Below are 15,175 nucleotides of genomic sequence, written 5' to 3'. Positions count from 1 at the left end.
CATCTTGTGGACACCATAGAAATTATTGACATCAAATAATGACAGGATAGAATGAATAAGAATTTATGAAATACACATTCAAAGGCGGCAAAAACCGAAACACTGAGGACTGTTTCAATTTGCTTGTCATCTTTTACTTGTTAATTTACATTTTTACTCTGTTTTTTTTTTACAGTTTCATGTATTTGTCTGTACACCAAAACAGATATCACTGCACAGTAAAACATCACATGCAAATCATCAAACAGCAAAGACAAGGCTTGCACTCTATCTATACTTCAGTCAAACTGGGAAATCAGTGTCTTGGCCAGTTGGCAGTCATAAAGATATTTAGAAATGAATAAAAACACATTTAGTGATTGCATTATCCTCATAGTAAACGAATGATGCCATTACTTAATTTAAGAATAACTCAAGCAGTGTAAAGATAACTGTAGACCCAGAGGAACTCACAAGATAAAAAAAAAAAAACAATATGGTGGATAGTACTTACTACCCATCATTTGAAGCATTTCATTTGATATAACAGCGCATATTCCAGTCCCAATCCTTATCGCTCAGAACATTTTGTTATAGTGCAATGGGTTAAAACCAATTGCATGTCCTCTTGGCATAATCACTCCTATTTAGACCCCAGGCTAAAATTGGACCATCTCTGCAGTTGAAGAGTCCACTCATAATCTGGGGATGCCCCAAGCATTTGACACTCCTCGGTTTCTTTTATGTCAGGGACTCAGGGTTCTATTTATCACCTTTGGATTGTTGGATTGTAGCTGAACGGGCCAATTTTATCTCACATAAAACTGTGCCCAAATTGTTTTCAACGGTCCTAAGAGACATGTGCAGGTTCCTCTTCCTCTTGTTGTAATACTGGCAGTGAAAAGCATGCTGTTTTGCAAAGCAAAACTGTTCTGAACAAAGTCAAAGAATGATAATACCTATCAGTATTAACAGGATATGTTGACTAATGGCATATCTGATCATAGAGGAGAGTGGGATATATTGAGCCAGTACATAAACTGAACCACACTTTGTTTCAGGATGTTGGTCATTTGAAAGTGAAATTCATTAATCCAATGCAATCATAAAGGGGTCAATCATTACCACAAGGCCAGTCTGAACAGCAATTATGCCATCATACCCTGCCATTAGACAGACAGAATGATCTATTTGTAAGAACTAATATTCTTCCCTTTGAAGGTTGCTTTTTCAGTACATAATCCTGCTCATGACATGCCTCTCTCCCTTACTGCATTCTAATTGATAAAAGGTTGTGATATGAAAACATCAAATATTTGTTAGATAGCTATTTTGGCTGATGGAATAGGTATGAGCATAGTGCTTTAGAAAGATGACAATGACTTTGTCACTTTCTCTTGAGAAGTACATTTAGAGCAAAATGAAGTCATCACATGATTGGCACTTGTTAACAGGACAATACAAAATAAATAGATCTTTGCTCTTCACATTCAAGACACTGTTCATTTACAGATCAGTAGCTTAGCACACTGCCTGAAGACAGGCTGTACTCATTTAATTGGTGAGTCAAGGATTTCCTCATACTCTTGACGTCTGCTCTTCCCAACCCAATAGAGCTTCACCCCAGTGAGCACGATGACACTGATGATGATGATGAGCCCGCCGATGACGTCGTAAACGGACGGGACCATGTGCAGCACGATGAGTTGCAGGAACATGGCCACCACGATCTCCAGATGCTGCACGGTGCTGACCAGTGCCGGGTGGAACCTGTTGAGGGCGTAGTAGACCCCAAGGAACGCCACCGTGGAGCAGGCGCAGATGCCGATGAGGTAGCCCCACGTCTCCCCATCCAGAGGGATGATGGGCTCCTGAAGGACAAACATGGTGGATGCGCCCCACACGGTGCCTGTCCAGCCGAAGGTGAAGAGTGCTGTCCACATGCTCACGCGCTCTTTAATAGCGCGGTAGATGATCATAGACAGGGCGGCGGTCAGGCCAGCCATCACTGTCATGGTGTAGCCGAAGGCCTCCTTCCAGAAGCCCAGGGACATGTGTTCGCCGAGGATGTTGGGGATCATGACCAGGCACAGGCCGAACACACTGGTCAGCACGGTCACCACGTCTGTCGTGCCCAGCCGCTCGTCGATTAGCAGGAAGGCCAAGACGGCGCTGAAGACCGTGGTGGTGGCACGCCACATGATGGTGCCGTTGCTGGGTGGCACAATGGCGAAGGAGGTGTAGGCGCATGTGATGGAGATGACGTTGCAGACGCCGTAGAAGAACAGTCGCAGCCTGTAGCCCTCAGGCCCAAAGGGGGCCTCCTTGTAGTAGTAGACCACGCCGAGGGACAGCAACTGGATGACGGAGCGGATGAAGAGGAGTTCCAGGGATGGCACTTTGGAGCGGTCAGCAGCCAGGCGTGTGATGAGAGCCACGCACCCGTGGGCAAGGGCCGCTCCAAACAGGACGGCCCATGTCATCCGCGAGGCGAACACAGACGCCTCCCCGAAACTGGCCAGTTGCCCTCCCACCCCTTTGTCCTTCGGCTCTGTGGCAGGTTTAGACTGGCCGCCGATGGCACCAAAGAAAGTCCTGCTTTGCTTGCTTTCGGTGAGGCGTTTCTTGTCCGAGGTCTCCTCAAGGAAAGTGCCAAAATCCTCGAAGGAGGGTGCATCATCGTAACCCTCGTCCCCTGGCTGGGGAAAGTGGGTGGCATACTTGACTGTGACTGTGTTCGGATGAATCTTGACTCTTTTTTTAGAGCCAAGCAGTTGCTTGCTGGGAGATGGGTCCATTTTTTCCAAATTGGTCCAAATTATCTCTGGAAGAAGAGAAACAGTGTTAAGTACTGGCTAAAAGGCACTGGAGTTAAAGAATAGGATAAAGCATGCTACACTCGAATGCCCTCTTGCTCCATGCCCCACTACCTGTCCTTACAGCTGATGGCAAATGACGCTGTTCCTATATTTAAACTTACTGGGCTGTCATAATTATTAGCAATCTCTCAATTGTTAAAATTTGGTGCAATGAAGATTCAATTCAATAACATTCTATATATATTAACATTTATCTAACTATCGTATATCCATGCGCATTGAAAGTAGGTTATGAACAAGAATAACATTTTGCATCATCTAGCCTACTAAAATTCCTGACGTGTTTGATGTAGTGGTAACAAGAAAAATCCTAATATAGCCTACCATATATAACCTGCTGTAGTATCCGAGAAAGACTTCCTCATCAATATCGGCCGTTTGCAGTGTTGAGGTTTTTTAAGCATTGGTGGGCTATCAAACGTGGCAAAATATTCTAATGGCAGGCGACCACTTTTTGGTTAAGCGTTATAATCATATTTTTGATTACACAAGATCACGACGTAAGAAAACATCCAACATCTCTTATCAGTACACTACCCAATCAGAACAACGAGACAACTCTTTTACTGATAATTACGTAAAGCATAGTAGTCGATAATAGTTTACCTTAATGACCTGGATGTAGTGTACATTTCTGGTGACAAATGTCTACATCCCCAATGATCATTTGCGTAAAGGAAAAATGTTGTGGCATCACAGTGGTGCTTTTAATCACAACAGCGTAGCCTATTTTATGAATGGAAGACAGAAATCAGCGCCAGCACAGACGGCTTCATGGGATGCAACCTTGTGTGTCCTCTCTATTGCGCGAGACAGCTCTGACATCTTACAAGGGCATGTTCCTCCTGTGTAAATGGTCGATTAACACAAATTGTGGACCAATAGTAAATCGAAAAAGACCACTTACCTACACTCTCAAAACGAATACCACTGGCAACAGTTATGGTGGTATCATAAATTCCACACAAGCAAGCTGGGCTTTAAATGGACTATTGAAAGAGCCATCTCCGTTCGTCGTTCTTCTGCTCTGAATACGGAAAGCGCGGTCCTTTGGAGAGGCGATCTACTCCCTGACCACAATTGCCGTACCTTTTTCTCTCTCTTGGCTTTGTCTATCTACTGGTCGAGTTGAAAGAGGATGCGCGTCGTCTGTGGTCTGACCAGTCAATCTTTACTCAAAACATATCCGATTGTGTCACTAATGCTGGTGCGCAGAGGAAGGGAGGAGGGTGTGTGCCAAGTACACATGTTAACATTAGAAGACGTATGACCTAATATCTGAACTCCTGAAGTCTAGATCACTATTTTTTTTTATTTTATCACCAAAATAAAGCAATACATCCTAAACTATCAAATTAACTAAATTAGGAATCCACACACAAGTCCTGGATTTTTTTATTTTTTTTGCTCTCACCCAAAAATAGAGACACCATGGCTCCCCTCTGATTGTATTGATTTGTTACACCCAGCCCAGAGCAATTTAATATGTAGCCTGCTGCTGTGTGTGATGGAAATAGGGAAATGAAATGATTTGCATATGTATGGATCAAGTCAAATAATTTCAACCAATGGCTGTTGTTGGATAATTGCTGCAATTAAGTTTATTGTAAATGCACGATCAGTTAGAAATCCATGAAAATACATTGCAACAGTGAATTCATGTACATCTAATTTGTATGCCCATGGTGCACGTAGCCTACAAGTGATACTGCCTAGATCAAATAGGGCAAATCACAAACTATGTAGGATCATATAAGTTGCTTCCGAATCGAACATCAATAAGACAACATTTATATAATACATAACACGGTTACATTTTCAACTGAATTGTTCAAGCAAATAATATCTGTTTAGCTCCTCGAACAATTTCATGAAATGGAAGAAACCCCAGTCACACTTTTGTTGCATTCTATGTGTCCACAGCAGGAACATTGCCATGGCAACCTGAATAGGGACTTGAAAGACACTAAGTAAAGAAACTAAGAAAAGAATCTTCCCTAAAAAAGTATAGATGAAAATAGATAGGCCTATGGTTCAATGTTATTAACACTGACAACCAATTTTCTTAAGATTATTGGCTTAAAAAATATTTCGTAGTCTCAACAAAATTGGATTATAAAATGTATTATAGGCCTAATCAGCATTCTGAATCAGTCATCCTTCATGCCATTTGCTATGTAAGGCTACAATTTGATGATTTTTTTGGGACGCTGAAAAAGAATCCACATGGAAAGAGCACTGATTAACCAGCTGCATGTTCTCTCCTCAATGTTATTAACAGACCACCGGCCCACCTGCTGATTTCTACAGACACACATGAGCCTTCAGTACTGCACTGTGTGAAACTCCCATTTCCCTTGTTAATGGACCACCCATGTTTGCTGACCCTCCTCTCACAATTGTTCTGAGCTGATATCACAGCAAAAGGGGCTAATTGAGTTTAGCAAAGGAAGAGAGCTCATCCACGTCACTGTTCTGCTTACGCAGCTCCCTGTTTAGGCCCCTGGAAAAACACACACACACACACACACACACACACACATTTACACACTTACGCAAGCAAACACACACACACACACACACACACACACACACACACACACACACACACACACACACACATTTACACACATACTCAAGCAAACACACACACACACTGCGTCTGTTTCTCCCTCACTCTCAAACACACACACACCACACACACACACACACACACACACACACACACACACAAATACACATTAAGTACAAGACTGAAACAGTGAAGACTGCTATCTGGTGTTACACATCTGTTGCTGCCCTGGGTGGAATGAACGATTAGATGCTGGAGCAGCTGTACAAATGGCAGGGATATTGGTGGCAGGCCTGCCTTTTCTCCGAACATCCCTGCTAATTATGGGGCTCAGACAGGCTGAATAGGCAGCTGGGGAAATGGCCATCACGCAGTGGAACAGTCTGTCACAAAGGACATTGTCCACAACGTGGGACATAGAAATACGTGTTGATCTACAGTATGAGTGAGGAGGATTAGAAAATAAGTAACTGAAAGTGCTGATGTATCCCAGCATTAGATGCAATTATATAACGTCAGAAGATTACAATCCCCCAAAATATCTAAATATTTAAACATGGTGTTTGTATCAGTTTTGCCTGAGAAAGTGCCACACCCTGACATAACAGTAAGTACACCTTTCGATACACTTTCCTAGAGCAGCTCTCCTGGGTGCCATTCCCCTGTGCCTTCTTTAGATGATAGATCCCTGCTGCCGCAGGAGTGGATCCATCAGACAAATGGGGGAGAAAGTGGGTGTGAAGCAACATTTATATCCTATTCTGCAAAGGTCACTGGCAAATACAGCACGTAGGGGAGAGGAAGTGTGAAGCATGAAAAGGATGAAGTCATGCTGGGCCTACAGCATCAAATATTACAGGTCTTCCTTTCTCCATTTCTGCGGATGGATCTCGCAGACGTAAGGCTAGGGCTCCACTATAAAGCGACCTTGCCAAATTATGGGAACACGTACCTTTATGGTGTGGAGGAAATAAACTCCTAAAATCTTTTTGCAGTTGAACTATATGAATAACATTACACACAGCTGCTGGTGTCTTTTATGGCTTCCCTGACATATTTCTTTTACTGTAATATGTATCGTAACATCAGCTATTACCAACCGTCCCGTATTTCCAACCCTTTTACGTGTATGTGTCACTTAATATTCATTTTTATACAAACCAAGACAGTGGATTCCTAAAGAAACGCAAGCACCCACACCATAAGTATATCTAAAATAGCTATGTACCAAAAATTACATTTTACTGTGACTCGAAGAGCTGTGAACAGTGTTGTAAGGCTGCGTGTACATATCCGCTTGGAGCTCCAGTGGAATTTTGATTTGCGACGAGAATTCTCGGGCTAACCGTTGATGTGCCGTGAGAAAGGTTGGGAATAGGCACCCACCAGCTCAGCACTAAACTCTGAGTCAAAATCAAGCTACGGATGACCACAATGAGCAATACCCAGAGTCTCCCGAGAGGGGGGGAGGATGAGAGACTCGCAAGGACGGACACATCGGTACAGACCAGGACTGATACACGGCTAACGAGAAGGCTCACCCAAACCACACTGACAGGGACGGCACCAGAAGTGCGATGCCAATGTGGCAAGATGAGGGCTAAATATCCATCAAGCCAAGACCAAGTGTGGAGAGGAGGCAATTTTGTTGCAGCGCAGGGTGGCAACACCACGTCAGACGCAGGAGAACCCCAGTCAGGAGGCACCCCACAGCACTGGAGATCTCTTGGCAACGGCTTTGCCTTTGAACCACACAGTGGTCAACTCTGATGCCTCCCAGCAACCTCAACCTGCAAAAGACAGAGTAAAATGGCCGAAAATGAACAGCAACAAGGAGTGGCAGCAGCTGGATGAGGATCTGTGTAAGATTCTTGAAACTGCTCTGGTAGGGGCAGCAGAACAGAAGATGGCAACGATGACGGCAATCACCTTCAATGTGGCCAAGGAGCGGTTTGGTGTCGAGGAGAGGAAGACCAGCACTCCAAATGTCCGGCAACTAAATCGGAGGGAGAGGGAGATGCAGAGCTTGCGGGGAGAGATAAAGACACTCTCCAGGCAGTTCAAGAATGCCACCGAAGGGGAAAAAGAGGGAATTGGAGACCTAACATCAGGGCTTCGTGAGCGGCTTCGCAGGCTGAGAAGGGCGGAGCAGACACGGAAGCAGAGAAAGAAGAAGGGGGCAAAGAGGGCACAGTTCATCAAAGACCCCTATAGGTTTACTAAAACCTTATTAGGAGAAGCAAGATCAGGAACACTCAGCAGCTCTAAGGAGGAGGTTGAAGAAGCTCTGAGGTTGACACACTGTGACCCACAGAGGTATGAACTTCTGAGCAGCCACCCAAAGATCATCAGGGTGCCACGCCCCTCAGAACCTTTGGTGACCAGAGAACCAACCTGGAAGGAAGTGGAGGAGGTGGTGAAAAAGGCAAGGACAGCATCAGCCCCTGGACCAAGTGGGTTGCCTTACAAAGTGTACAAGAAGTGTCCACTTCTACTACGTAGACTTTGGAAGCTCCTCCGGACAATCTGGGCAAAGGGCAACATACCAACTACCTGGAGAGTGTCAGAGGGCTGCTTTGTGCCAAAGGAGAAGGACTCTTCTGCGATCGGCCAGTTCCGCACCATCTCTCTGCTGAGTGTAGAAGCCAAGATCTTCTTCTCAGTCTTGGCGAGAAGAATAACTAACTACATGAAAGCAAATGGATACGTCAACACCTCGATCCAGAAGGGGGGGATTCCAGGGTTCTCTGGATGCCTGGAACACACTACCATCCTCAGCCATCTGATCCAGGAGGCCAGGGGGAGCAAGGGCAACCTAACAGTTGTCTGGCTGGACCTTGCAAATGCATATAGGTCTATGCCCCATTCCCTCATCAATAAAGGCTATGGAGCAGTACCACATCCCCGACAAGATCAGGCAGATGATCAACAGCTACCTGGGGTCATTCAAGCTGCGGTTCCAGACTGCCAAGTTCACCACCACATGGCAGCCACTGGAGAAGGGCATTGTAACAGGATGCACAGTATCCCCCATTCTGTTCATCATGGGGATGAACCTCCTGATTACAGCAGCAGCAGCAGAGGCCAAGGGACCAGTTATGGCAGAAGGGAGCAGACAACCCCCACTGAGAGGATTCATGGATGACCTCACCATAACAACCACAACGCATGTGCAGGCAAGGTGGATCCTGAAGACTCTTGGGGCTTTAGCATCATGGGCGAGAATGGCTTTTAAGCCCAGGAAGTCACGGAGCATGGTGATAAGGCGGGGGAAACTAACAGAGGCTTTCGAACTGCATGTCCAAGGCGAGCAGATCCCTACAATCAGGGAGAACCCCATTAAATGCCTGGGGAAGTGGTACGACGACACCCTCAGTGACAGAAACAACATCTCTGACACTGCAAATCAGGCGGACGAGTGGCTAAGGAGGATTGACAAGTCAGGCCTACCCGGCAAGTTCAAGTCCTGGATATACCAGCATGGGCTCCTACCAAGGCTTATGTGGCTGCTGACAGTCTATTAGATCCCAGTGACTGCAGTGGAGGGAGTGGAGAGGAAAGTGAACAAACATCTAAGGGGGTGGCTTGGTATCCCTCCCAGCTTCACTGCAGTTGGGCTCTACATCCGATCAGGACAGCTCCAACTTCCATTTTCCTCTGTGGTGGAGGAGTGGCTACTGTAAGTGCAGGGAGGCAATGATGCTCAGAGACTCAAAGGACGAGCAAGTAAGCAACGCAGGGGTCACAACACGAACAGGCCGTAAGTGGGCAGCAGACACTGCAGTCAGACAAGCTGAGAGCTCCCTGGAGTTGAGAGACATCATTGGCAATGTCTGCATGGGTCGGCAAGGACTGGGAACATCTCACTTCACACAGTGGAGGAAGGCAAGCGTCCAGCAGAGGCGGGAGATGGTACAAGCGGAAGTTCGTCACCAGGAGGAAGAGACACGGAAGGCTAAGGCTGTGGAACTGGCAACCCAGGGAACATGGACCAGATGGGACCTCCCAAACAGGAGGGTCACGTGGACTGAGCTCTGGAGGCTGGAACCTTTCCGTGTTAGCTTCCTCCTGAGGTCTGTGTATGACACACTCCCATCACCAGCGAACTTAGCCAGGTGGGGCTTGAGCGAGGACCAGCTCTGCAAGTTGTGTGGGAAGAGGGGGACACTGGCCCACATTTTAGCAGGGTGCCAAATCACTCTGGCTCAGGGGAGATATAGGTGGCGGCATGATCAAGTGCTCCGAGTAATGGCTGACATTTTCGAGCAGGCCAGGAGAAGACCACAGCCGACCAAGCCACAAGTACCATCAATGCAATTCGTCAGGGCAGGAGAAAAGCCATCCTCTGTTAAAAGAGCCAGGACCAACATCCTCCAGGGGGCACAGGGTGGGAGATGTCAGTCGACCTGGGGAAGAAGCTCACTCTCCCACCCATCGTCCAGACCGCCTTGAGGCCTGACGTTGTCATCTGGTCAGAGCAAGCTAAGAAAATCATCCTGGTGGAACTGACTGTGCCTTGGGACGAAAGCTGTGAGGAGGCCCATGAGAGGAAGAGCCTAAAATACCAGGACCTCATCATGGACTGCAAAGACAAAGGCTGGCAAGCATGGCTGTTTCCAGTGGAGGTCGGGTGCAGAGGGTTCCCAGCACAGTCAATGTGGTCTGTGCTCACTGCACTTGGCATATCTGGCAAGGAGAGGAAGACAGCAGTGCGCAGGATTGGGGAGGCAGCAGAGAGAGCCTCATGCTGGTTGTGGTTTAAGAGGGAGGAGGGGGGCTGGAGGCCTGGAGATGATGGGCAGTGACCTGGCCACCACTGCTGACCCGCCAGCTGGAGGGTGTAGCGGTTAAGGGTCGAAACACCCCGAGAAGGTTGGGCACCGTCTGATGAAATCAGCTCCAGGCCAAAAGCCACCCACAGTCACTTTAGGGAGTGGCTGTATGTATAGCATCACGTGATGTATTCAACAAGTGAGCGTGGTAAACAAAATCGGATATTTCAAACAGTAAAAGCCCCGGTAAGAATCAAACTAGATTTTATTCAAATCTACACACCTATGGCTACTGAAAAATGTAAGGTTCATTTATCAAATGTTATTTTAAAGTATTAAAAAACATCGTTATTTTAGAATTTTCGAACGAAATGGTTGGTAATTGGCATGTTTACAACATTCATACATCATAAATGCCACAGGTGATTGCACATTCTCTGGATCGATTTTCAACCACTAGGACACTGACACTGTGGTTTCTAAACTCTGTAATGAGTGCATGATTGTATCTCCCAGAACTGCAGGAGGTGAAGCCATTTTATAGGGACACCACATTGCAAACACATAAAATGTGCTGCAGTCCTAAGCACTCACAGTCTTCTTGCCATCTTGTTGCAGTAGGAGAAAAAACAGGACAGAGTCTCGCTGTGCTTACATAACCCTGAACACTACCTCTGCAGATATGAAACCAAGTTTCTTCTCAGCTGAAGTGAAATCATTCATGTTTTATGGGTTGAATCTTTGAGGGGAAAACAGAATTGTCCACAGAGCGGTATATTTTACATTACTACAGATATAAACTGAGTTCATTTTTTTCTGCTGAAAGTCAACATTTTATTGACAGGTGTACACACAATCAATTTAACATTAATATGACAAACACATCAGTCTAATACCTCTATACTTGGGATGTGGTGTAAATTATTGATTCATGATGGGTGTTATTTGAGTGGAACCATATCATCTTCAGTCAACATCCCAACCATCCCAAGACCTACGCATGTATCAAAATACATTTTCTTCAACATCCATCAGGTGATCAGGTCAGCCAGTGAAGCAGTACTGATGCTGGTGACTCACGCAGCATGGAGAGTGATTCATTTTTGCCCCTCCCTGCTGCTGTATGCTTCACTGGGTCTGCTGTGCAGGTGTCCTGCTTTCCACATTTCAGCCTGGTTTCTTTTACAAAAAGCCATTTAAAAGCCATTTGATCAAACTACTAATTACACACTGTTCCGAGGGGACTGATGCCAGAGACGAAACAGTGCTGTTCACAAGGCAAAGGAGGCAGTTACATGGATTTCAAACACTAACTACTAAAGGGTGTTTGAGTGTGAAGAGAAAATGTTTTCCCAGTAGTATAAAAGTGAGTTTACCAGTAGGCAGCTGACAGAGGGAGGAGAGGCGGGGCAGAGAGATGGCAGAGCGACACACACTCACTACTCACACACAATTTTATTACAGGCGGAGATAAAGCGCTGTGGGCTTCAGCTCTGCTGAATATCACTTATGGCCATAGCAGTGCTTATCAGAGGGAAATTTGTTTAGTGTCTTGAGGTAATCACTGTTGCTCCATGGCAACAAAAGTGTATGCGGCCCCTCATTGATCATGCCCCAGTACGGCCGGCTAGCGCTCACTCAGCCGGGCATGTACATATCAATAATGTCATATATGTATATGCACCGCAGAGAACCTAGAGTTGAGGGGAGGACTCTTAGTCCAGGCAAAGTAACCCATTTTGGAGCCAAAAATAGAACTAATTGTAAAATAATTTTTTTCAGCATAGATCATTTCTATTAGGTGTCCAGAACAACATACTAAAAGTCCTAAGAAATCCTAGTTGAGGAAATATGTTTAATTCTCATCAATCCAAGATGTGTGCCAGTATAAGGCCAGACAACAATACACCCCTATGGGACTATGGGACTATTTTCTCCCTTTACGTCTATCAAAAAAAAAACTTTACACAATGAAAGTATCCATGAAAAGTAAATTTTTTTGTATTACAAGTTTCTTTGAAAATGAATTTGAATATGCAAATGAGCTGTACACTAATCAAATATAGGCCCCCATAGGCTTATTTTTTTCCTTTACTCCTACCACAATAAAACTTTACACAATGAAAGTCTACATGAAAAGTAAAACATTTTGTATTAAAAGTTTGTTTGAAAATTAATTTGAATATGCAAATGAGCAACATACTAATCGCATATGCCCAAAATACACCATAATGGGCTTATTTTTTCCTTTACTCCTATCACAATCAATCCTCGCAGTGAAAATATACATGGAAGGTAACATTTTTTTTTTACAATGGGTACAATGAGACATGCCCCACCCTCCTCATTAGTATGCTGTCCATGCATAATACATTGGGTATTGGTAAATCGTGTATATGGCTAATACCTTTTTGGGCTGTCGTGTCATGAGGAGGGTGACAAATGTCAAAATCCATGTTAGTTCACATCTTGAGGGTATATGCTTTCAGACAATATATGGTTTAGGTGGTTTAATTAGTTTTCTCTTCATGGTACAGCCCAAAATGTATCAGAACACACTTAATTTACCAATACCCCATGTGTTATGCATGGGCAGCATACTAATGAGGAGGATGGGACATGTTTCATGTCATGTTAGATCACATCCTGAGGGTATAAGCTTTCAGAAAATATATGGTTTATATGGTTGAAACAGTTTTTCCTAAATGGCACAGACCCAAAGGTATGAGCCATATACCCAATTTATTCATATCCTATGTATTATGAATGGGCAGCAAAGTAAAGGGGAGGGTGAGAAAGGTCAAAACCTATGTTAGATCACATCCTGAGGGTCTAACCTTCCAGAAAATATATGGTTTATATAGTTAAATCAGTTTTTGTGGTAAGAGTAAAGGAAAAATTAAGCCTATTTGGGTGTATTTTGGGCATATTTGATTAGTGTATAGCTCATTTGCATATTCAAATTCATTTTCAAAAAAACTTGTAATACAAAAAAAAATACTTTTCATGGGTACTTTCATTGTGTAAAGTTTAATTTTGATAGGAGTAAAGGAAAAAAATAGCCCCATTGATGGTGTAGGCCTATTGTTGCCTGGTCTAATTGGCACACATCTTGGATTGATGAGAATTTAACATATTTCCTCAACTAGGATTTCTTAGGACTTTTAGTATGTTGTTCTGGACACCTCATAGAAATGATCTAAGCTGCAAAAAATTATTTTACAATTAGTCTGTCGTAAAACGCTACTTTGCCTGGACTATCTCTTGAATGGACTGAAATGAGAAAGATGGAAATACATTCAATTTTGACATTCATTTGAACTCCTTTGAGGTATAGACTGCCTGCTACTAAGACACTGAGACTGTGTAATGATGAAAAAGTGACTCGTCATCCAGTCATCCATTGGGCCAGCTGTGGCCTACTGGTTAGCGCTTCGGACTTGTAACCGGAGGGTTGCCGGTTTGAACTCCGACCAGTAGGCATGGCAGAAGTGCCCTTGAGCAAGGCACCTAACCCCTCACTGCTCCCCGAGCGCCACTGTTGTTGCAGGTAGCTCACTGCGCCGGGATTAGTGTGTGCTGAGTGTGTTTCACTAATTCACGGATTGGGATAAATGCAGAGACCAAAAAAAGAGTATACTTATACTTCTATGAGTCTGTTTACTAGCGTTCAAAGGGACAAGATGCCAAATGTCACACCTCACAGATGCAAGTGTTATCAGCAGCAGCCATCCCATAATAAGCTCATCTGTATGCCTCCACCAAACCTTCCCTGTTCATGAATATGCTCCGGGCCATTAACAGGCATTAAGTGAGAGCACCGATATAAAAAGGTCAATGCGTTGGACACTCAAGACCGCATAAAACATTCTGAATCTCCTTCATACAGTATGCGCAGTCTGTTCTTTAGGATATCATATTACATAAAGAGCATTCCTGTTTATGTCCTGTTATCGGTTAATATGCCATTGCCTAGAATTTCACTTTGACAGGAACTATACAGTAGATGGCATGGCATGATGTGGTAGTTCAGCCAAGAGAAAGGAGGGAAAGACACTCTCTCAATGATGCTGCAAACAGCTGTTCCAGCCAGCTCCTGGGGGCAGCTGTGTGGTGACAGAGTGTGTGGCGGCTACTTTTAGCATCCGTCACACTCCGGTCCCTCCATAGCGCTGCAGTGTTTGCCCAGAATAAATAGCAGAGCCGCACTGCAAATGGCCATCATGCATCATCAATGCGAAGCAGTGTGAGGCCATGGCACACGCTCGCTCTCTCTATTGACTTCTCCCAGCCTCCCATTACCTCCAATACATGAACTAGCAGCTGTAAATCCTCACACAGCATCGTATTCATTTCAGCTGTGCAGAACAAAGGAGACTGAAAATGAGTGAAAATGAAGCCGTCTCAGATTTCGCCATCCTATTGACCGACAGTTGAAAAGCTGCGAGCTCCTCTAAAACACTAAATGCAGCAGGGAGGTGATCAATCAGGGGACAATCTCTACCTCTGCAACTTCCCATTAAAAATCTGTCAGTGTAGGACTGGAGGAAAATGGAGTGTACTGGCTGAAATGTAATGGTGGCGTCTGGAGCGGTGGCACGAAATAATTGCTTTTCATGTCCTGTGCTTGATTCCAAATCAAACGTCATGCCGTTCTTTTTGTCCACGCAGCCAATAGTGGGCTATTGAACTGCAGATGTGTAAATTCTCTTGAAAGCCCAGGTGCCGACAACTCTCAGCACGATGCAAGTCCACCATGCACACCGGTCAAACTAAAACTGAATCAGAACAATGATAAAAAAGCTTTAAGGATATACAGTATGTGGCGTGCACCGCAAAATGATTCATATGATTTCAGCAGCTCTTAATGGCTTTTTGCAAGCATTGTAACCAATGACATTATTAGCATACAAAACAGGAATCATGGTGTAAATGTTAATACAAAGTATAAAAAACCTGAACCTGAATGCTGT

At 44.7% G+C, this 15,175-nt stretch overlaps 1 protein-coding gene across 1 annotated transcript; it reads right to left on the bottom strand.

Moving 5' to 3' along the window:
- Positions 1-202: 202 nt before the first annotated feature.
- slc35g2a (solute carrier family 35 member G2a) lies at positions 203-2,792 on the bottom strand. Its single transcript, XM_076296065.1, has one exon. The coding sequence runs from the start codon at positions 2,775-2,777 to the stop codon at positions 1,530-1,532; it is 1,248 nt and encodes a 415-aa protein (XP_076152180.1). The 5' UTR covers positions 2,778-2,792; the 3' UTR covers positions 203-1,529.
- Between the last annotated feature and the right edge of the window lie 12,383 nt (positions 2,793-15,175).

Source organism: Alosa pseudoharengus, unplaced genomic scaffold (genome assembly GCF_046254945.1).
Source record: "Alosa pseudoharengus isolate Yale_2024_CS ecotype anadromous, Long Island Sound unplaced genomic scaffold, YU_APseudo_1.1 YU_APseudo_1.1_scf_2, whole genome shotgun sequence".
Classification (NCBI taxonomy): Eukaryota; Metazoa; Chordata; class Actinopteri; order Clupeiformes; family Clupeidae; genus Alosa; species Alosa pseudoharengus.
This window is presented reverse-complemented; position numbering and strand designations above follow the sequence as displayed.